Here is a 24,790-nt window from a genome sequence, read left to right as displayed (position 1 = left end):
TTTTGTCAAAAGTGCGTATTGGTCATTTTTAGGCTTTTTTAGACCCTTAAAAGCACTTTTAATTTTTTTATCAACGAGTATTTTTTTCTTCAAATAAACTTTTTGAATGTTAAAAATACTTTTAAACCTCTCAAACACAATCCCAAACACGTCCCGCGTAGAAATGCGTTAACCACTTGTAAAGTCTAGGCAAGAAGTTGAAAATGTCGCCTCTACAAACGGAATGACGCTCTACGATTTAAAAATATTTGGCACTTACATTTGTTTCAGTCGGTGAGATCTCGACTCTTCTCGACTAAAGGAGAAAATCCCCAAAACCCTAAAACCCTAATCTCGTAACTTCCTCAGCTCTCTGCTTCAATTTCACGCTTTCCTCATCAGTTTTTTTAGCAGATTATTGTTTTCATTATAATCTCTTTGCCCTTTTGTTTTTAGATCTCTAATTTTATTTCTATTTGCAGGTTCTTTTAGACATCGCATTAAGCTCAACATGAGGTAATTTCGAGTTCTCTACTCCTTTTTTCCTTTGCTCTTTTGCATTTTGCTTCTTTTTCCTTTCTGGAGAACTTTGATTGAGATCTAGGGTTTGCTATTTAGGTATAGAACAAGCACAGATAGATTTTACTAACGGTTGCTTTTTTTCTTTTTCTCTTTGTTCGTGTCTTTTGCAGTCGGCCAATGGAAGAGGATACCCCTGTAAGTTATCTATTTTTCACACACACACACACACACATATATATACATGCTTTGATTAACGGTCCATGTAAAAAGTAGTGGTTATGGTGATTTTGTCGTAATTTGGTAATTTATTTTTCTTTGTAAAACTAAGACGAGAATTGTTTCTATTGTTGTCATTTCACTAGAAAATTTTTGCCCAATTATAAATGCCCGAGCTGTTGTGAGCATTTTCAAGTGTTGTTTCACTTTTATGAGTTTTGGCTCGTGCAATTATAATCTGAGCTTGCACGCATAGCTGAAAATTCAAAAATCTAATTGGGTTTATACTTGTAACCAAGTAGAGCTTTGAGAAATTGTTATTGATGGCATTGAATTTCAACATATCAAAAGAGTTTAGTTTGTTAAATTTTAGGTAAATTGTCCCATAAGAACTCGGGTTTTGTCTGTGTGACAAATAAGGTGCTAAGTTTCTAATTTTGATAATTAATGGTCTGAGTTTTCGCTTTGTTACAAATAAGGCCAACTGTCTAAATATTTGTCAATCTCTCTCGATAGAGGGCCTGTCAGCGGTCAATATACCCATGTCAAACCAATAAAAATGCAACAATATACAAAAGAACATGTCACCTATCCTCATCTGTTACATTCAAGTATTGTGTTCCCACCTTCATGACATGTAAGCAACTTATGCCACGTCATTCCCTGTTTTTTTTTTTTTGGGGTGGGGGAATAGAAAAGGAGGGGGCTGGAGTTCCACCCCACTGCCACCCTTGCAAAGGGAGGCGGACGGTGGCTCTACTGCTGCAGACAGTGTGGGTGACTCCACCCCTGCTCCTCCGCACAAACCTGCAGAGGTGTGTGGGGGTGGCTCCACCCCCACCCACCTCTATGGGTGGAGATCCACCCCACCGCCCTCTCTGAGGGGATGGAGCCATTTTCCGCCTCTCTTAAGTTACTTATGTGTCACAGTGATGGGGACACATTGCTTGCATGTTGCAGATGGGAACAAGTGACATGTTCTTTTGTCCTTTTGTCGCATTTTAATTGGTCTCCTGTGGGTATATTGACATCTGACAGGTCCTCCATTAAGAAACCAATGGAAAATTAGATGGTTTGCCTTATCAAGTCTTTAGTTGTCAAAATTAGAAACTCTGACAGTTATTTGTCACAAGGGTAAAACTCAGGCCCTTATGTGATAATTTCCCTATATTTTACTATAACATATCACTGTGTTGTAGTGCAGTCTGTCTGTTTTGTGCTTGTGTATATTTGGGAGGAAATGGGATGGTGTTTGAATTTTTTTTGTGTTGTGAATATGTCAACTTTACCTACTGAAGGTTTGAAGCTTCTCTTGATTTCTGGCAATCATACTCCTCTCATGTGAGCGAACTTCATGCCCGCTGTTGTGTCACTTGTCTTACATAGCCATTCGTGATTACATTTACGTAACTGCTCTCTACATAAAACATTCTATCTATTATATTTTATCCTCAAGTGTTATGGGGGTCACCCTTTTTATGGCGCTCTTCTTTCCCCCGTGTTTAAATAGGAGTGGGTTGTTGATGTTTATTAACTATTATATGCTTTTAGTTGGTAGACTACTCTGATACGTTCCCTTTTTCCTCAGACTGATAAGGTTGAAGCTTATCATACCTGACTTTTTATATGTGCTTTTACTCATCCGAACTACTTTTGACAGGGAGCCAAGAACGAGGAAGAGGAGTTCAACACTGGGCCTCTCTCTGTTCTGATGATGAGTGTTAAAAATAACACACAGGTAAACATATAATCTTAACAGCCAGGTTTATTAATACCCGTAGTCATTGCAAAGTAAATTTCAGTGTTTGATTGTAAATGGGAGGTGATGTTTACGAGTTTAAGATGATGTTATTGATATGGGGCTACTTGGTAAACCCCAGAATAGTCAGCTGGGAGTGAACTGATTGGATTGGAGTCCAATTTTTTTTGTTAAGTCAAGGTGAGTTGATTTGTCAGTATGGCTTAGTTTGAAAATTTAGGCGCCGGGGGCATTTTTTTAAATTGCTGTTCTGTTGGTTTCACCAGAATTGGATAGCATTAAGCAAGTGACCAGGCCTGGTCCCCTTTTTTAGAATTCTCCAGTTATTGGCTTTGATATCAGTGAGTGTCCAGTTATTTAGATGTCACGTGTACAGTTATGTACATAGATTAATGGTATTGTTGCTGATTGTTTCTTTTTGTCTCTTGCTTATTAAGGTGCTCATTAACTGTCGAAACAACAAGAAGCTTCTAGGCCGTGTGAGGGCGTTTGATCGGCACTGCAACATGGTTCTAGAAAATGTCAGGGAGATGTGGACTGAGGTTGGTTCCTTTTTTTTTTCTTTGTTTTAAGCAACATACTGTCTCTAATTCCTGGATCTGGTGCTATCACATCTGGTGAACTACTGCTGATTTAAATCATTATGTACTTTTGGTTTAGGTACCAAAGACTGGTAAAGGCAAGAAGAAAGCTCATCCCGTCAACAAAGATAGGTTTATCAGTAAGATGTTTCTTCGGGGAGACTCGGTTATCATCGTCCTTAGGAACCCTAAGTGAGAATTGTAGCAGTTCTATTGATCATCCGAAGTCTATGCTGAGTCCAGTCCATGGCATGTTATCATTTCACTTTACTGTAGGTGTACTTACAAAAACCCTCTGCTCTTTGTAGGATTTCTTGTTGCTTGCTTAAAGCTATTCCGAATATTTTAGTGGCCCTTTTGTTTGCTCTTGACGTGTTGATCACATGGCAATTGCCCTTATCCTAAGATTGGTATGATAGATATATGATCTGGCTGAGGATTTATGTTTTTGGTTGGCCACAACTGTGCACTGCCGTATACTCTGGGTTTATATCTTTCTTGGGCTGGCTATTGCCATCTCTCTCTCTCTCTCTCTCTCTCTCAGCTCCCTTCTCCTTTCAATTATTTTAAAATTTCTTCTCCATTTTGAATTTGCTTTTAGGTGCTGTAAAAAAAAAAAGTTACGACATTATCTCCTATATTTTTTTTCAAACTTCAGGATCTAATTCTACTATTTCCACTCCAATAGAAAACTTAAAATTAAATTTGGACCATTGAAAAAATAATAAGATCTATTATAGTTCTTTTTACTGCACTTAAGTAAATTTTATTCTTTAATAATTGTTTGGTGATGTTTTGAATTTGAGTTATAAACTTTAGTTGGGCGGTTTCTCATTAATCTTGATGTGACCTCTTATCAAATTGAATATAGTAACTCGTACAATCCACCTTTTAAAAAGAGTGGCATGTAGGAAGTGGTTCTGTCCTGGAAGGTTTTAATTATGAAAAAAGAAAATGTCATTTAAGCATATAAGTACATGTTTTATTTATTTATTTATTTATTTTATTGATATTGTTAAAAAAAAATGAAATGTTAAGTATTCTCTTGATGTCCTTCAAACCGTGACGTGATTTTTAAAATCACCAATAGATTAAAAGTTAATAATAATAATTTTAAATTCAACGGTAATTTTAAAAGTCACATCACAGTTAAGAGGACATCAAGAGAACACTAGAATAATACTTAGGAGAACACTAGAATAATACTTAGGATTTTCCTTGAAAGAAAGCATGTGAAAATATATGCTTGAATGCTTTTGATATGCTGAGCAACATTTGTCACTTTCTTAAAACGTTGGATTGTAGGAATTTCTACGGTCTAAATTGTTAAAAAAAAAAAAAATTGTCTTTCACGTATCAATGTATCATGAACTTAAATATAAGGAAGATAAGAAATAACAAAGAGAAAAAGAAGAATTAAATATAAGGAAGATATTCATTTGAAAAGATATTTCATTTTATTCTACAAATTTAAACCAAATTTGGAAGATATCCATTTTTACTATTTATAGATTTATTTGAATGGATGGATTATATACCAATATATAAGAAAATGGTATATATTATCTATTTTAATCATGTTAGACGACATCTCAATGAGGTGCTTTCTCTCACTGAGAAAAAAAGGCTCTATTGAGGAAATCCCCCATTGTATTTCGGATATTATCGTTGTAGAGCATTGTGCTTAATTTGTTTTACTATATATAAGAATTGCTCTACTCCTTTCCAAAAAAATTTAAAAAGAAAAAGAAAAAGAGAAAAGAAAAGATATTTTATTTTATTCTACGAATTTAAACCAAATTCAGAAGATATTCATTTTCACTATTCATAGATTTATTTGAATGATTGGATCTGTAAAAGTCTTAGCAATATATACCAATATGTAAGGAAATGGTATTATATAATTGGGTAAAGTCTACATACTCCCCTCAAACTACCATCTAATTGACAATATTCCTCCAAACTATCAATTGTGACAACTGTCAAAATATTATCAATGTTCCCCTAAGGCTAACAAAAAGAAAACAATACCCTTATAAATTCGAAAAAAAAAAAAAAATTAATTTTTAATTTGTTAAAACGAAATTTTTTTGAATGAATTAAAAAAAAAAAAAAACCGGAAATTTTTATTTCAAATAAAAAAAGATATATATTTAATTTTATTTCAAAAAACGAAATTTTTAATTTTTTAAAAAACAGAATTTTTATTTAAAAGAAATTATAAAACAAAATTAAAACGATTTAAAATAAATAAATAAATAAATTTGGCTATCCCTTGGTTTTTTGTTTTTTTAAGTTTTAGGTGTTTTTTTTATAAGTTTTAGTATTTTTTGTTTTTATTTTACTAAGGGTAGTTTTGTCATTATGGGAGACATTGACAATTTTTGATAGTTTGAGGGAGACATTGTCAATTGGGTGGTAGTATGAGAGGAGTATGTGGACTTTTCGTAAAGCAATAGTTGTCTTAAGTAGCGAGCTAATGAAGCCTATCTCGTAGTATACTCCATCCCCAAAAAAGAAAAATCAATAAATAAAAGATATTCACTTTGTAGTGATCTGTCATCATCTGTACCTTTGCCACAACGGTGCTTTACTTTCCTTGACGTTTCTTTTTTGGTTGGGGGCTGGTTTTTTTTTTTTTTTTTTTAAAAGGAGTCTTTCATATTCATTCATTGAAAAATATCAAGAGCATAAAGCTTTGATAAATCATAACCAAAGCTATGAGGTTACAACGTCATAGAGACAAAAATAAAAATCTTACAATCAAGTCTTATCTACGACTTCAACATTCACTAACCCATGTCTAAACTTCAGTTATAGAACACATCTGCTTTAAGTAGACTCAATCTAATACATAAGTGGCTCATATTCCCAACTTTTATTTTCTCGGCCATAGGAGTAAAACCCTCACACTGAAACTAATCTTCATCGACCTAAAGGCCAGGATAAAAACCTTTACCCAATGATCGCTCATGAAAGTAGATCTAAGGAGAAGTCAAACCCTTATTCAAAAAAAAAAAAAACAAAAAACAAAAACACAATAAAAAAACAAGCAAACAACTATAATAGCTGGGGCGAGGGAGGTGAAGCGCATTGGCCGGCATGTGGTGGACGAGATGGAACCGTTTTGCGCCGATGGGCAGCTGAGGAGCCGGGGAGCAAGGTGGGTCGGCGCGTGACAAAATGAAACCAGTTGATGAGACTAGATCTAGATTTGAAAAACTAAAGGTAAAGCCCAACCGATTCCAGGGAGGCGAAGAGTGGCACATCATGGTGAAGGCAGATGGAGGCAAAGCAACATTAGTAAATGGATGGTTGGAGCAACTAAACTGGTCCGAAAAAACCAAAAAAATAAACTAAAAAAAAAGGTGAGGGGGAGGAAAGAAGAGGGAGTAGGAGGGCAGGGGAAAGGAGGAGGGAGCCTCCCTCTTCCCCACATGTTTTTTGTTTTTTCTCTAGGTTTCTCTTAGGGAGAAAAACCTAGGGCCGGCTAATACTCATGACACAAATATTACATGCACATAAATGTGGTTGGGGTTGGTTTGAGTTGTTAGGAGACTACAATTTTTATTAAAGTCTCTTATAACTGATGTGGCAAATTACGCAACTTATGTGGTAGTGCCATGTCACTTTGTAAAATCACATAACAGTAACCATATTAGCTACTTAGCTACTGAGCAAGTAAAAACGGTGATACCCTCATCATTTTTTTAAGACAAAAAGCTTTATTTTAGTTGTCAAACACATGAAGTTTGTGATTGGTGCATGTTTCTTTCATGCATGTCTCGTCTCCAAACATGTCTTTTTTGCCCTATGTATTGGACCCAACAAATGAATTGAACAACTTCATTCAGGTTTTTTTCTTTGCATATATAAGCCACCAAAGAAACTCCTACTTCTCTTTGGTTCAGTGGTACTGAGCTGAAATTTTTGCCGTGCATCATTTGCTTGCCAAGCAGAGCATAGGAAAATCAAGAAAATTTCTAATTCTGCCAAGTAAAAACATTTTGAAATTTAAAAAGCTTTGAACAATACTTCATTTCTAGTCCCCCATAAAAAAAGAGGTTTTGATAGCGGGTTTGACCTCCGTTAGGAGCCGACCTATCAGGTTGCGTCGGGTTAGTTGAGTGGTTGCTTTAATAGGCCTACAACTCAAAGATGGTAAACTTTAATATTGGATGCTAACTTTGGTAAATCTTGAAATAGATATCTAAATTCGCAAGAAAACAAGGTGTAAGGATAAATGAAGAGAATAAATGAGCATGTACTAAAAAAAAAAAAAAAAAAAAAAAGAAGAAAAGAAAATGAGATGTGGAGACTTAGAAAATGATAAATCAAGAGAATAAATGAGCATATACAAAAGGAAAGAATGTTTGTAGACAGGAAAAAAAAACTGAGAAAGAATAAATGAAAAGGAGATGTGAAGACTTAGAGAAAAAGACAAAGTAAGAAAATAAAAGAACATGTACAAAAGAAAAGAAGGTTTGGAGACAAAGGAAAAAAAAATGAGAAAGAAAACGAAAAGGAGATGTGAATTCTAAAAACCGAGTAAGAGAAATAAATGTCACTTTCTTTTTTACTTTTTTAGAAAATAATATCCACCTATAACAAGGATAATATCACAATAACACTTTGCATTTTCCATTCATATAGGACCCTTAAGCCCATGTATTGAGAGTAACCCAAAGTTTATTTGGGCAAGTAAATCTCCTATAAACTCTCACGATTGCTGTCCAAATTGTTAAAAAATCTCAATTTGGGTTTTGAACCTAACTGAGATGGTTGCACAGTTGCACCGACTGATATACCATTCGACTTTCACAGAAGTCGAATGGTAATTTATTCTATTTCAACGGCCAATTAGACAACATTGAGAAGGGAGAAAGGTAGAAGTGTTGCTTCCACAAGATATCTGATCTGCAAAAGATCAAAGATGGCATATGTTTTGATTGAAATGGAGGAGGAAAATGTGAAGAAACAATTCAGTTTCCATGCATATACATCTGTGCAACAGTTTACTGGCCTATTGAATTTTATAAGCATTAGATCTCAAAGGTACAACATCTGCAAGCTACTCCAAGTTGCACCCTTTAAGAGAACACAATGGAAACGACTGGAATAATGAATATAAACAAAATAAAACTAACGTAATTAAACAGGAATGAGAGAATGTGCAGAAATGTCAGCTATTGTTGTAGACCTCTTAACAAATAGAATCAATAAAGGAAAGGTACCTTTTGGAATCACAAATCTATAATAAAGCTTAAAGGGGCAGCAACCCAGAAATTACAAAGATCTAAGGAAAAGCAAATGCCAGAAGGGACACCTCTAAACCTATTCCAAAGATGAATAACGAAGCTCATTATGCTGCTGCGGCTATCTCGCCGGTGCTTCTACTGTATTGTCGGAAGGAAAAAGTTGGACGTTGCTTTCCATAGACAATTTATCTTTTCCCTCTGTACTCTTCAAGTATATATGCTGAATAAGAATTACATGGTTGTTGCGGTAACGTCTTCCTTGTGGTCGCCAAAGATGCGTTTCCGGAAGTCAGAGACCATTAAAGGAAGGCCCTTACGAAGTTCCACCTTTGGTTGCCAACCAAGTAAATCTTTAGCCTTTGTGATATCAGGCTTCCTCTTGTGCGGGTCATCCTCTGTGTTAGCCCTGTATTCTATCTTTGCATCTGGGTCAATTGTCTCCTGGACCACCTGCAACAAAAACAGGCAGTAGATCTCAAAATTTATAATTTTCTGGATTGAGTGATAGAAGTCAACAAAAAACAACTGAGGTTCAAGTCAAAGGATTAGATTTCATGATCTTCTTAACATAAGGACAATGATTCAAATGCCTCCTGTTACCTGGTACTGTACCGGCAATCTATATATACTTTAAAGTTATTACTGAACAAATAAAATTAGGCAAAATGCCCATTCTCACAACTATTGCAACCCTTGTTATACATCTATCAGCAAAAATCATTATTGCCAGCACCCACAGAACTCTGTGGATCGTGGCAGGACAATTGTATTGCTATTTATCCGCCGGTCTTATTTACGCACATTATAAATCAGAAAACAAAGTTGGGTTATTCCCAAATTGGACTAATGCACCACTTCATTTTTTTTCTGAAGCACAGATGACACGAGGAGAAATCGGAAGACAACAAAAGGAACAAACATCCCATGCAAAACATGAGAAAATCCTTCACTTCTCGAAGTGTGTGCTTATGCATTAGATTGATTTTGTTATTGATCCAACCTTCGAGTTAAGTTGGTTTGCATTGATCATCATGTTAGAAACTAGACCACCCCCTCTCTCCATATCTACCAAATTAGAACATTAAGAGTAATAAAAAGCAGCATAAGCTAGTTCTTTTCTAAAAGAAAAGGCATGAAACAGGAAAACTAGAAACATATAGGAGGAATGTTATCCAGAAAATCAATAAACTTACACGAGCAAGTTCAAGCATGGTGAATTCACCCGGGTTCCCGAGATTGAAAGGTCCCACATGTTCTCCTTCCATAAGGCGCATCAGACCCTCCACCTGTAGTAGCACACAACAGACCATACCATTTTTATAATACTGAGCAGCAGTTACTAAACTGTAATTGCAAATTTACCAAACAAAGCACCCAAATAAAAGGAAAAAAAATTCCTGTAACTAATTCCATTAGAGAATGATATTTCAACATGGACTTGGATCCTCTCAATTTCAATGAAATGGAAAGGAACAAGTTAATTGTTTTTAGGGGGCAATTTTATCATTTCTGGGCTCCCTATTTTTCATTTGGACAAAAATACCCTCTTAAAACAACTAAATGGAGGATCCTTCTCCATTTCAACATCAAGTTTCTTCCATTCAATCCCTCTCATAGGATGGGACCCACAGTGAGATCTACCCTGCGAGAGAGAGAGAGAGAGAGGGGTGATGTGGGAAATAGGACCACCCACTTCATTATTCCAGAGAAAACCCTACACCAGATACCTACTATAAGAAAATATTCTGAATTAAAATAATTGAATTAGTCAATGGAAGGCCGCCCTGACAGATAGCCAACTACCCCAGAAGCCATCTCTTTTTTTTTATTTGACCATTACTTCACTTCAAAATTTGAATTTTGATATAATCAATAAAATGCAGAAAGTAACCTAGGGAACCTCCTTTCATTTTTTAACATACGCTGTACTTTACAGTCTTGAAAGAACTTGCATCGCTTTGACAGAGAAATATTTTCTTTAAGCAAACAATGATGTGGACTCCATGATGGAATTCAGTCTATCACCAGACTATGACAGCCACACTGTATATAACTTCCAATTTTGGAACCAAATTTCCAGCAACTGTTTCATCTTATAAGCAACCATGCACATGGAGTTAGTAATCTTAGAATGTAGCCTAAGATTTGCATAATACCAAGTTTCCGTGTCGAATAGTCCCCACTCATCTTAGTCTTAACTATTTCGAGTTCAAAAAGTAAAAGGTAAAACTTGGCATAAAAAGTAATTTGAGAATATAAAAAAGCATATTAGAAGCAACTTGGAAGAGAAAAGCAATAAAATTAACTATCTTGGCACCACCAAACAAAGAATAAACAACACCCATTTCAAAAACTCGGTGAATAAACATAAAGTATTCACCTACCAGATCAGATACATATTGGAAACTCCTAGTCTGCTTCCCATCTCCATAAACAGTCAATGGCTCCTTCCTTAATGCCTACATCATCACATCACCAATCATCATTAACAAACTAATCAAACAAAACAGCTCACTTTTCTTGGACCAAAGCTTCCTCTAAAAGAGGAGTCGAAGAATTCAGTCCATTTTCAAAATCCATACAAACTAAGTTGAATGCAAGAAATTAAAGATCTACCTGGGCAACAAAATTGCTGACCACACGACCATCATCAATGCACATTCTAGGCCCATAGGTGTTGAAAATTCTGGCAATCCTAACCTGCAACGACAACAAGTAGAACAATTCATGTACGTACATTTATGGGTCTTTCACATGAAAAGCAGGGCCCACCCACAACCTTGGAATTCACCATATATGTCACACAATGTATATGGCTACATGCAAGAGGCAATATACACAAGCATATGCGCACTGACCTCGACGCCTGCACCTCTATGATAGTCCATAGTCAACGTTTCAGCCGTACGTTTTCCCTCGTCGTAACAGCTTCGAACACCTGTCACACGTTCAGAATCCCAAACTAAACTGTCAGATCTATTCTTAATTTTTTTTTTTCAAATAAAAAATTCACTCTTCCAGATTACGAAAACGCCCTCCAACACACCCTTTTTTTACCGTCTCAACCCTTACAAACAGGAAAAAAATTTAAAGATCATGCAAGAGGCAAATGTACACCGTCGGATTGACGGACCCGAAAATCACGGATTTCTTGTTCAAAAAATGCCTCACGGGTCCACTACCCCGGACAGGTGCTCCGACTTTCAAAACAACGACAACTGGGATTCTACTCCAGTCTACGGCGACCTAGAACTATTCCGGGGCAAATTAGACAGAAACCTTAAATCATGCTAACGTGCACCGTTTCGACCCAAAACAATAATAAAAAAAGAAACGTGGAACGCCGAAGCGCAGGAAGAGAAAAAAGTGAACCGACCGATGGGATTGACGTTTCCCCAGTAGGTTTCGACCTGAGGGTGTTGCAGTGGATCTCCGTACACCTCACTGGTGCTCGTTAGCAAAAACCGCGCACCGACCCGCTTGGCGAGCCCCAGCATGTTCAGCGTTCCCACCACATTAGTCTTGTAAAACCCACAATTAAGGAAACACTAATCACAACAATTCACCATCAGGAAAAAAAAACACCGAAAAGAAAAAGACAATTGAAAGTTGATTGAAAGGATATGATGGTCTTGACGGGGTTGAACTTGTAGTGCACAGGGGAGGCAGGGCAAGCGAGGTGATAGATCTGGTCGACCTCGAGCAGGAGGGGCTCGACGACGTCGTGGCGGATGAGCTCGAATCTGGGGTTCCTGAAGTGGTGCATCACGTTCTCTTTCCTCCCCGTGAAGAAGTTATCCACGACGATGACGCTGTCCCCGCGCTCAATCAGACGGTCCACGAGATGTGACCCCACGAAGCCAGCCCCACCTGTGACCACGATCCGGAGCCCCTTGCGTTTCAGGCCCAGCGGGACCTTGCCGCCCGAGCTGTACATCTGGAACGCGGACCGTTGATCTTGCAGGGCGGGCCTGTAGTTGTGGGTCTCCCGGGTCGGGTCGGATATGAAGTGCGTGTTGTGGATCGGATTGTATGATTCGCTCCCGTAGGAGTAATGGCTTGGGGAAGAGCGGGGGAGGAGGGTGAAGAAGAGGGTGGCTATAGCAATGCCGACGAGGACGAAGACGAGTCGTTGCTCTCGGAGCAGGTAGCGAATCGGGCGGGTCACGGAGAGCCACGGTTTCGGTTGCTTGGGTGAGTACGCGTCCGACACGGGTTGGCTCTCGTGCCCTCTGAAGATCAGCTCCGAACCCATCTTCTCCTTCAACGACGCAGAATTCTGAGTGCGAATTTCTTTCTGAGGAACGAGTGTGGGGAGAATCGGTGAGTTAGTAACGAGTCAACTCAGCCGTCGCGAACTCGATCGCTCTGGCGGGTGGGAGAGTTGGGGAGGGAGGGAGTTCTGGGGTTGGCGTTTGGGTTTTTAGTATTTAAGCTGTGGAGGGCAGATAACTAGGGCCTGTTTTGGGGTTGTATTACGGGGCTGCCCTTATTCTTCTTTTGAAAAGTACACGGTCGTTTATTAGGTGGAATTCCAAATTCCATTTAAGGGGTTGTTTGGACGAATTTAATTTGGTTAATTAAATAGCGAGTCGGAGAGTTGTGTTTCGGTTTTTAGTAATTTTGCTTTTTAAGTGGGCGGTGATGGGTTTTAAATTTCCAAACAATGGTTTCAGACTTTCAAACCTTGATTGTTGTCAAAATTCTAGTGGATGGGTTGGGGACCGATGTGACCAACACCCAAGCTTTGGGTAAAAGGACTTGAAAATGGTCGGATTCGCTGTTCGACCCCTAACAAATGAAAGTTTTTCCATAAAGTTCATCTGTCCAAATCAAACAAATGTTTAAACGGTCTAAAATCAATCAGAGCACTCTTTTAATTAATTTCCCGAATTGACGGTCAAAATCCTCTAATCCCTTTAGCAAATACAAAGATTTTCCACAAGAAGCTCGTGAAGATGATATTATTCGTGCACAAATCTTCCATAAATAAGTAAAATTGTAAAGCTGAAGTTCAATGGCCAAACGTCAAGAGAGAGAGAGCGAGAGAGAGAGAGAGAAAGAGACAAATGATGTCAGCTGTCTCACGAGCTTTATCCGTTGATTATATACAGGATTTGGCTTAGTTCAAGCATTTGAAGCTGATTTAGGTCTTGTTTGGTTGTTTCATGGAAATCAAATGAACATTTAGGTGAAATATACCATTTTTCTTTGTATCTAATGGGATTGTTGAAATTATTTAAACTCGCTATCAAGATCATGTAAACGATTCTTTTCCTTTCTTTCTTTTTTTTTTTTTTTTATTAAACGTGTTAATGGTTGTTTGTTGTCGGTGATTCCATTTAAGTTGATAAATTCAAACACATATTTCTGTACAATAAATTATTCATCTCTATTTTCATTGCACCTCTTTTTTAGAGAAATTATTTTGATTAGTGTCAATGTTGCAATAATAATTCCAAAAAAAAATAAAAACATAGAGCAATATGGACATTGACTCTCAAAATACCATTTGTTTGTTTGATTGGATGAGCTTGTGCAAATGAAATGAAAGAATCACAAACATCATTTGGAAGACAGATTCAACGTGCCCAAATGTCTCTTAAGACTTAAGTAGCGTTTTGGAAAGTGTTTTTTGTTTGATCATACGTACTTAAATGAAAAATATTTTAATCTTAGAAGTGGAGATAAGTATGGTAATAATCTGATTACAATTCAATCTTCTTAAAGGTAAAGTATCCTACCATATCATATATTATTATATTCTAAAAGGTAATTATCCTATAAGGTAATATAAATATCTCACCATATTATACATTCTAGATAAATAATAGAATTCATTATATTTTTAATTATTTTTCAATTATCTCTATAGTGAATTGATGAATCCACTGTTGAATTTGTATAGAGTCCACATAAGTCCACAATTTTAATGGTTAATATATTATATTTGTAAAATGAGATGAGAGGTGAATTATTCCTCAATATTCTAACATTAATATCAATATATAATTCCATTTTCATAACATTGTCATTTTATGGTCAGGATTCTATTTTGTTGCATTTACTGGTGTACATGATGTTACATTATTTAAAAAATTTAAATTTTGAATGACGTGACAGCATATCTACTAAGTGATATCATCATGTACATCATTACTAGCAATAAAATAAAATCATAGCCATGAAACGGAGAGGATCCTTGTTTGTTGAGGGACCCTGAAAGCCAAGTTTTTTGGTGGATATTATCAAATCGGAGAAGATCATGCACTGTTTGGCTCCTTAATATCACATCATAACATTTTTCCAAACAAAAACTAAAAAACACTTTTTAAAACACATTAACGAACAAAGCTATAACGTGTTTTCTTACTATCCTTCACAAACAAATGAATAGACAATAGTTTCCAATAAGTAATTCAATCGGTTGGGACCAGGTCTAATGAAGCGGAGGTCACTAGTTCAAATCTCCCTCTTCGCTCTTGTGCGGACATGTAAAAAAAAAAAAAGACAATAATGTATGTTTCCTAATATGTTTAACTATTTTGTATTGTGATTTGTTTGTTAATATTTTAATTTTAAGAATAAAAAAACAGGGGAAAGTCCACATACCCCTCTCAAATTACCACTCAATTGACAATGTCCGCCCAAACTTTCAATTGTGACAATGTCCCCCCAAACTATTAAAAATTGCCAATGTTTCCTCCAATGACAAAATTACCGTTAGTAAGAAAACAAATTACTAAAACTTCTAGAAAAAACCTAAAACTAACAAACAAAAAAAAAATTCCAACCGGTGGCCAATTTTTATTTTTTATTTTTAAAATCCTTTTATAAGAAAAAATTCGATTTATTTTTTCATAAAAATTGAAAATTTTCTTTTGTCTTAAAAAAAAAAAATTGTTTTATAATTTTTTTTTCAAATAAAAATTTACGTTTAAAAAAAATAAAAATTTTCGTTTAAAAAAAATAAAAAAAAATAAAAAAAATTCGTTTAAAAGAAAATTGTTTTAAAAAAAATATATTATTTTTAAATATATGCATGTCTCTGGAACAGATTTCATGTTGGGTAGGGTGTCACTGTTTCTAGCCATCTAATCCAAGGGTGTCCCATGGCAGTACAAATTTACACTTGTCTCGACTATAACACCTTTTCTTACCCTATAAAAAGACACAAATAAATCGACGATTTGTCCCCCCACAAATATTACAGACGCGCAAGAAATTGCCCTACAAGAGGGCAAGTCCCTTCTAATATGGTGAAGTGGGCCAACCTATGTTCATAGCCTCCTATTCACTTATTTAAATGATAGAGTTTTCATTTAAATAAATGAAAACAAGAGGGCAAGCCCCTTCTAATATGATGAAGTGGGCCAACCTATGTTCATAGCCTCCTATTCATTTATTTAAATGATAGAGTTTTCATTTGGATTGAAAAACTCTTATTTGCTGTTAAAAAAACAGTGTGTAAGCAAAGAAATCAACGGCCAAAATACAAAACTGTCACAGAGAGAACGATGCACACACAATTTTTATTGCCTAATAGTTTTGTCCCCCCACACTTAAAATCCTAATTCTAGCTCCTACTTGGGGATAATACACTCAAAAGCCTACAGCCCTAGCTTAAAAAATGGCAAAGTAAGCAACTCGAGCTCACAAGTCACCCATCATAGCCTGCCCGGGAGGGGAACATACTCCTCTCTATTTTATAATCAAAATTTTTATCTTATTATATTTAATGGTATACATATTAAAATTTTAAATGACGTGGTAATGTATCTATCACATGGTATCATGTACACCTTTAAATGCAACAAAACAAAATCATGACCATAAAATGGTTCATCTCAATTTCACTTAAAATAAAATGAATCCGTGTTTGCTAGGGGGACCTAAAAGCCAAGTTTCTAGGTGAATGTTATCAAATCGGAGATGATCATACACCACCTAGCTAGCTCCATAATTTTCACATTTATATCATATCATAATATTTTTGTAAATTAAATTAAAAAAAAAAAAAAAAAAAAATCACCTCCTAAACACACATTAACAATGATAGCCAAAATGGCTATAGTCAATGTTGTCAATTAACGTGTTTTCTTAACATTACAGACAAACAAGCAGTATTTAAAAGAACACTGGCATGCATGAACAATCATGCACACCAGTGTTAATATATATATATATATATATATATATTTTACTGTTTATATAATATTTTAATAATATTATATAATATATTAATGTGTATGACTGTTTATGCACGCCAATATTCTTTTAAACACTACTTTTGACAAACAATTCGTGTTTGTTAGATGTGACATAAAAAGTAACTGTTTTGTATAAATGCTCTGTATTTTGAGTTGTACGATAGTATTTTTTTGTTTTTTTTGTTCGGACAAAAAGTAAAGTAAAATAAAATCTATGGTGGTCACTGGTCATAAGCTCACATCCTTAGTTTGGTAGGGTGTCACAGTCACTGTTCCTAGGCATCAAGCATTACAAATTTACAGTGATCTCAGCTAAACAGACACAAATATCTCCTACCATGGATGTCGGCCGTCTTATTATATTTTTCTTTTTAAAATTCATTATTTGGCTGTAAAATTACTGATTAAATTTTTATTTTAGCTTTATTGTTATATACACTTAGATCCCTAACACACGTAACAATCAACAGCCAAAATATAAATCTGTCACGGAGAGAGAATACATAGGCTATGAAATGTCAAAGCACCTACACAAAGAGACGTAAAATGCACTCACAACTTTTATTGCCTAATATTTAGAGTCGTTTCCTTTTTCTTCTTTGATTTGAGAGCCTTAGAGCATTTTTAGCATCCTCACTAAATTTTACTCAAAAAAATGACTAAAATTACAATTTTTTCTATTTTAACAACTCATATTTTTAACAATTTTGTTTACTTTTTTTTTTTTTTGTTAAAGTAGTGAGGCTGAAAAGTGGACACAAGAGCTTGTTCGAGATTGCGTTTGAGGGACCTAAAAACACTTTAAAAACCCGTTTGAAGAAAAAAATACTCATTTGGTAAAAAAAAATAAAAGCGCTTTTAAGAGTCCAAAAAACTTAAAAATGACCGAAATCACTTTTGATAATTTTTAGAGGACCCTTAAAAGCTCTTTTAATTTTTTTATCAAACGCGTACCTTTTTTTTTTTTTTTTTTTTCAAACAGGCTTTTTGAGTGTTAAATGTACTTTTAAGCCCTTCAAACGCAATTTCAAACAGGCCTTTAGGCTATTTTTGTTAAATTGTCTCATCAAAATAACCAAAAAATAATTTTAGTGAGGCTGCAAGGAGTGCTCTTACACACTAGCCAAAGTACCCTTAGCTATTGAGCCGGCCCTGCTCCCATCCTACAAACAAGGGACCACTTATTTTTTCATTGACCATATGCTTATTACATCATATGATGGAGACTTGGTAATTAAGGTCACGTCTTTAGTGTTCATAGGATCCCATCTAGGGATGGAACTACATGGTAGCTTGGGAGGAATTCATGTTTTCTCTATTTATTTTTTTTTTAAAGAAAATACTCTTATAATCCCTTACAATTAACTTTTTTACTCCCCAATTATTAATTGTTTTAATTTTACCCCCTAAACTTCGAACTCCCTACTCCCATCATAGTCTATATATACTACAAATTTCAGTTGGGTAGGGTGTCAGTGTCTGTTCACTAATTACGTAATTATAAACTCATATTATGTTGGCTCTTTCTCTCAATCACGCACATATATGGTTTGGGAATTTCCCATCTTGTATTACCCAAGCTGTACTTGCTGAGCAAGTTTCTCTATCCTAAATGATATCAGTCTTTCAAAAAAAATAAATAAATAAATAAACTCATATTATGTCTAATTAATGTGATGGAGGCTTCGGCATATTACGTCACAATCTAGCTGTAGTTAGTGCTAATCGCGATCGTGGGGAAAGTTGAACATGGGGGACTAGTGAGTCCAATATTGAAAATGTTTAAGAGGGCTATATTCTATCTTTCTTTGTTTTTTTTTTTCATAATTATTTCACGATGCTAATTAATGCAGGGGTTACAACTAATTTTTGAATTTTTGAATTTTTATTTTTATAAAGATTGATCCAAAAATTGGGTGAGACGACCATATCAGAGAAGATATAATATGAATAAATAGATAGTTATTCAAAATGAAATCTATCTTGATCCTACAAATATTCAATTCAAAGATAAAATATAAGTTATAAATGATTTGGGTCAATGCTTATTTATTATTTTGTTCAATTAAAAAAAATACTTGGAGAAGATATATTTTGACATATATTTTCTTAGCAAAAAGATATTGATATTATCGATAATTTGGAAACAAACAATGGGCATAATGATTAATGGGTAGAAGATTCTGTTTGATTGGAAGTGTGCAGTCCACATTTAAGGTGTGTTAACTTAATTAGTAGCTTCAAAGGGAGGTTAAGTGGAAGGTTTGCTTTGTAATTTTCTCAAACAAAGAGGCATCTAATTGTCAATTGAGAGTGACCCAGTAGAAGCCGCCCTGAGTGGGTCAACAGATGAAGCCCCTATTCTAAAGGCAATTTGGTGGAAACTAGGAGTGATTTGGAAGCTCCATTTTGGACTTGCTTACCCTAAGTTAACCTATAATATATTTGGTTTATTCTATCCAAATATTCTTGAACATTTTATTTTATTTTTTTTTAAATTCAATTTATTAAACTGACACGCATCTAAATTGCACGTAAAAATTACACATTCTATTTAAAATACATGCGAAAATCACATGTATTTGAACACGCACGGGGTAAAACTAGAATATTAGCAAATGAGGGCAAAACTAAAACAAAATTTTAAAGAATTTATTCCGTAAAAAAAACTAATAATTTTGAGGGGATTTTTTTTAATTTTGGGATGCTATTGCCCTCCAAGTAGGTTTATAGTTCCGACGTGGATAACACGTTAATTTAATAGACTAGATTGAAAAAATTTGAAAAAACACTTTGTCCATTATTCTTTCCATGTTTTTCCCCCTTTTTTTTTTAACGTGGGTTCTTTTTCTTTAATATTCTTGATCTTTTAAAGGAATTCTCAGTCTTTTAAACCAAAAACCTCATAACGTACGTAGTAAAAGGGAAAAGGCATTATTGCTTTCGATGAATAATAATAATTAAAAAAAAAAAAAACAATAAATATTGTATAAGAAGCTTAAGAAAGAAGAGATCTGCACGTTGAGAAGTTGCACATGCATTTCATTCATGGCCACTTCTAAAAGAAATCGTTTCTAGCTCTCCAATTATGATATATATATATATATATAGTTAATTGCACTCATCATTGTTTGTTTTACTTAATTCGGGAAAGTCCAAGCACGAAAAGCTCATATATATTATTTTCCGTTGAGGTTAGCTGACGATGAAGACCTCGCACCAGACCACAAAAATGGTGGGGGCACTTCTTGGACTTTTAGAAAATGTACCTCGTAAACTTTTACATGGCCGCCGGGCTTTATCTTCAAGACTTCCAACTTTTTCTGCAATCCTATAATTCTATCGAATACCATTTTGATTTTTCGTTTTTTTTTTTTAAAAAAAAATTTTTATGGGCAAGATATTATTTCCATTTTTTTTTGGGTGTATAAATAAGACATGATTTACGTCCATTGCTTAAAAACATAACAAAATAGTTTTAAAAAAAAATATCATGAAAATTGTTTGAATATTAATTAAATACTTGAATCAAATATATATATAAGCGGTAATTTATTTGCCAGGGCTACTATTTATTGCTTAAGGTGCGTTTGACACTGTGATTTTGTGGACAAAAGGTGTTTTTAAACTAAATCGCTTAAAATATATTGTTTGAGATTTCATTTTTTAACAAATTATGATTTGAAAACAGAAAATAATAATAATAATAATAATAATTAATTTTTTAAATCGCAGGCAGGATAGTCTTTACTTGTATATAATTTCTACGAATTTTCGAGATCAATGGAAGATTAAACTGTTTGATATATAGCTACGCTTCATATTGTTGTAAGATCAACCCCTGTATGCTTTGGTTCTGTAAGAATATTTTCTATATTAAGTTGATTGATATTTTTTTTATCGACCCATGCATTTATCATTCATGTGTAATTGTAATCAAATCTTCTAATTTAATTATCATATTTATTTACTCATTCTATCTCGCTCGCTTCCACATTTTCCTTGTTAATAAGGACATATTTTGTATTATCAACCTACTTAAATACAATAAAGATGTAGCCTTAACCGTCCTTATCAATCTCTTTTTCACTCCGCTTCCGCTCTCATCTTTCACTACTTTATATATGGATGTATTATATATTGTGTAAAATTGGCAACACAATGAGATGGTCCTTTATGTACTTTGTATATCCTTTATGTGAATTTTGCTATTTCGTGGCGATAAAAAAGTTATTGGAGACACGTTACCTAATTTCAAATTATCCTTAATTGATGCTCAAAGTCTATAATTAGCTCACCCATTAGAAATGAGAAACAAAGAAAAGTTCCCTCCTTGCCATTTTCGATGCATTGCCCTTTGCTTGTCGTGTGAGAATACTAACATGGCCATTTGGTTGGAAAAAAACATAATCTAACATTGTCTCATGCATCCAATATGTGATGATTATGAATTTAAAATCAAATGGTTATATACCCGAGATCTTCATCCTGTATGAATTATTTATTTTTTAGAAATGTTATGAATCGATATTTTTTTTCGTGTTTGACCCATTTCATTTTACAAATTAACCTTTAGATTTGTAGACCTTACAAATCGAATGATTGATTTATTGAATTTATAGGATAATATAGGCTAAAAGACAAAAATTTCCTCCAAACGGGTCTAAAGAAATATTTTCCATCCCATTTAAAATAATGTCAAATGTCTATAAATATTTAAAATGCACATTAAATTTGTAAGGTCATTAATAGCAATTTACTAATCTATACTAACATTTTAAATGTTTATAGACAATTAACACTATTTTAAGGACATAGTCTTCCTCCAAACTGAGTTGAAGAAAATTCCTTTAACCCAGTCTATAAAAATGACATGTGTCATTTTTTTAATAATTAATAACATGTAAGATGTACATGAGTTTTTAATATTATTTATTTCAACTTTGTCCTTACTATTAAAAAAACATGTGCATTTCATATGTTTAAATGACACATGTCATTTTTATTGATTGAGTTGGAGGAACTTCCTCAAACCCAGTTTGGAGGAAAACTATGTCCCTATTTTAAATGGGTTGCATGATATTTCTTCCAGACAGATTTAGAAAAAATTTATGTCTTAAACCAAATATGAAAAACTTATTAACTCTTAATATTTGTCTTTTCAAATATAGAAATTTAAATGCAATAATAGCAGTGATTTGGGAATGTGGGATTGTTTTTTGCGGTAAAAAGGGAAAATGCCGATCAAAATAGAATGTAGGCAAAAGCCCAAAAGTGGTAAATACGTATAAAATTTGTATCCTTTCACATATTCACATTCTATTTCATTTTCGGTAATCTAGGCTTGGATTGCGCTTGCTTGCCTCAACCTCTCCTCCAAATCTCAAAAATAATAATAATAAGAGAAAAAAAAAAGTAAGAGAAGCATATGATAGAACCACGAAGGAGGGGGGACCCACAAAAGAGACAGGACTTCGTTTGCTTTGCACGTCGCAGGAGGATTCGTGCTCAAGCGACATTGACTCTCCTCCACACACGTGGCGCTTATCGATTTCGCATGTTTCGCCTCTCCTTGTGCCAGATTCGGTACCACCATGCCAATCATGAGACATTGAGTAGGAGAGAATTTCCCTTGTGTGTTTTTTTCTTTGCCATTAGAGCATTCCCAATGGAAGAGCCATATTTTTATGTAAAATGGCTCTTCAAAATTCACTTTTATCTAGTTTAGTTAAGCCATTTTTAAGTGTCTCCACATCCGATTAGCTATATTTCTAAAAAAAATGTGGGAAAAGATTTGGGAAAAAGATAAAGCAGGAGAGAGAAACACTAAAAAATAAAATGGCTCCCTTAAAAAGTGCTGCTACATTTAACTTTTTTTTTAGCTCTTCTAATCAAATATCTATTTTACATATATTTTTTGCTCATCCAATGTGGGAGGTTTTTTGAACATTTGAAGAGCTATTCTAGATAAAAGTAACATTTGGCTCTTCCATTGGGAATGCTCTTAGCCTCACGTGAATCTAAGTAGTTTGTTTTTGGGAAAACATTTAATGTTTCTCCAAACTTATGGTTCAAGATGTTTCTCCGGACAAAGCTAATATTGATATAAATAAGTATACCAATTAAAGGCAGGCCAAGAATGTTGAATCTCTACTACTTTGTTTTTTCTTCTGTATTCTCCTCTCTTTTTTTTGATAAGTTTTAAAAAATTTAAATTTTGAATGACGTGACAACATATCTACTAAAGTGGTATTATCATATACATCATTACTCGCAATAAAATAAAATCATAGCCACGAAACGGAGAGAGGATCCTTCTGTATTCTCCTCTTGCAAAAACTATTATTGATAATGCTTTTATGGGTGTGCATTAGAGTTGGCGGAAGCGGAAATTAACTTTTTGCTTTTCATATGTGCTTTTATCGGAAAGTTGAAGTTGCTTTCGACTTTTTTCTAACGGAAGGTGATTTTCGGGCGGAAGTCAAAATCAGCATTTCTAATTAACAATGTCAAAATGTTATTGTTTTATTCATCCAACAAAAAAAAACATATCATTGTTCTTTGTCTTAGATCTCTGCGAGATAGAGAGCGTCAAAGAGAGAAGCGAGAAGACCAAATAAAACGGAACATGGCTGCAACAAGGAAATGATGTTTTATAGTAAGGGATGTTGGGGGTTGGAATTCCATTGAAAACGGAAACTAACTTTCCCCTTTGCCAAGTCAACCCATGTGGGTCGAAAAATTGGCCGGCATGTGGTAGGTTAGTTGTCGGAATCGCCACTACTAACACATTCTTAGGAGTAATGCTAAATATTACTTTTGGCAGTAAGTTTATAGCAGGCTCACATACTGTATAAAAGGATGGACTGTTACAAAGTCATACACCTTCTCTTATAGCTGCCAAACTATATCCCAAAACCCTTGGAATTTTCTGTATTGTAACTTGGACTTTCCAATCATTTTTGTCCTATATATGTGTAGGAGGCCAATCGTTTTCACAGTCATATGCTTCCATTTCCTATACTAAAATCTTATTTCAATCCTAATTTCTTTTCTTTTATTTTTTTTAAATAAAAAATAAAAAATTGAGAACAGTACAGTGGGTCAGAAATGATCACCTTATATTGTTCTGTCACATTCCTCAAGAACTTCCAAGGAACTGCTCTATTTCCGTTCCTTCCTCCAAAAATGACTTCCATAAAAAAAATAAAAAAATCTACTCCAAAAATGACTTTTACTAGGTTGAAAATTGACCAGCAAGACCTTTTCATAAAGCTAATGATCAAAGACATGTAAATAAGCAAGCCTAGCGTCTCTATCTTAATTAAACAAATAATCAACCTTTATTTTCGAATCCCTTTCATGAATCCTATCATTAGAGAGAGACTTATACAAGTGACAAGTCACTCTCAATTTATTAAATTGACACATGTTCAAAATGTACTAATTAATTTCTAGACATATATGTAACGTGAGAATAATATGTATTTTTAATATATGTCATTTTAATAAACTTGGTTAAAATACAAACTGCTGTTATCTTGCACAATAATTGATGAACAATATAGAATTGAAAAGAAAGAGAGAGTCGAAACACAAATTTAACGTGGTTCGGCAATTTGCCTACGTCCACAGAGAGGCGGCTGTATTTTTACTTTTAATAATTCAGGGTTACATCATACATATATATAAGAAAAACTATAAACCCTACTTGTATGAACGTATTAAGGAAATCCCCAAAATACTTTGTACCGTATCGCGACGTTCACTCCGCTCTTATCTACTTGGCCTTCCACTGGTATTAATATGAGCCCCCAGTTTCAGCACAAACAAACAAACAAAAAATTGAGTTAAATAAATTTTTTATACTCTAATTTCAAATAAAAGTTTGTCTGAAAAGAAAATAATTCTCTAATGAAAAAATGAAAAAAAGCGAAAAGGAAGATGTTTTAGGCCTTCGAAAAATCCGTTGTCCTTAAAAATGTGAGATATGTATAGAGCCCAAAATAACATTCTAGTAGATACATGTGGCAGAGCCCAAACATAGTGGGCTAATTTTGCTTACTCCGAACTCTGTTCGGTTTGTTCGGATTGTTCCTGTGTTTAGTCTTTTGGTGGTTTCCTTGATCCATTTTTTTTTTTTTAAAAAAAAAAATTTATATAAATCAAATTTTGGGAAAGGATTACATTGGATGGTTTGTCTTTCAGTTAAAAAATTTCAAAATCAAATTTTGTGTTTTAAATGTGTGTTCGAATGTGTTTTAA

General features: G+C 34.4%; 2 protein-coding genes across 2 annotated transcripts; one reads left to right on the top strand and one right to left on the bottom strand.

Moving 5' to 3' along the window:
* Positions 1–228: 228 nt before the first annotated feature.
* Positions 229–3,504, top strand: LOC132172807 (uncharacterized). The gene is made up of 6 exons (XM_059584378.1): positions 229–335; positions 462–495; positions 672–696; positions 2,378–2,455; positions 2,914–3,018; positions 3,137–3,504. Exons 2-6 carry the CDS (start codon positions 491–493, stop codon positions 3,251–3,253), a joined length of 330 nt encoding a protein of 109 aa, XP_059440361.1. The 5' UTR covers positions 229–335; positions 462–490; the 3' UTR covers positions 3,254–3,504.
* A 4,681-nt stretch (positions 3,505–8,185) lies between these two features.
* On the bottom strand, positions 8,186–12,735 carry LOC132170405 (UDP-glucuronic acid decarboxylase 2-like). Its single transcript, XM_059581385.1, has 7 exons — positions 11,941–12,735; positions 11,692–11,839; positions 11,174–11,253; positions 10,932–11,015; positions 10,700–10,774; positions 9,509–9,601; positions 8,186–8,765 (listed from the first exon to the last, which is right to left on the bottom strand). Exons 1-7 carry the CDS (start codon positions 12,568–12,570, stop codon positions 8,547–8,549), a joined length of 1,329 nt encoding a protein of 442 aa, XP_059437368.1. The 5' UTR covers positions 12,571–12,735; the 3' UTR covers positions 8,186–8,546.
* Positions 12,736–24,790: the final 12,055 nt, after the last annotated feature.

The sequence above is a fragment of the Corylus avellana genome, chromosome ca2 (assembly GCF_901000735.1).
Source record: "Corylus avellana chromosome ca2, CavTom2PMs-1.0".
Classification (NCBI taxonomy): domain Eukaryota; kingdom Viridiplantae; phylum Streptophyta; class Magnoliopsida; order Fagales; family Betulaceae; genus Corylus; species Corylus avellana.
Note: the sequence above shows the minus strand (reverse complement) of the source record. Positions and strands in the feature narration are given on the sequence as shown.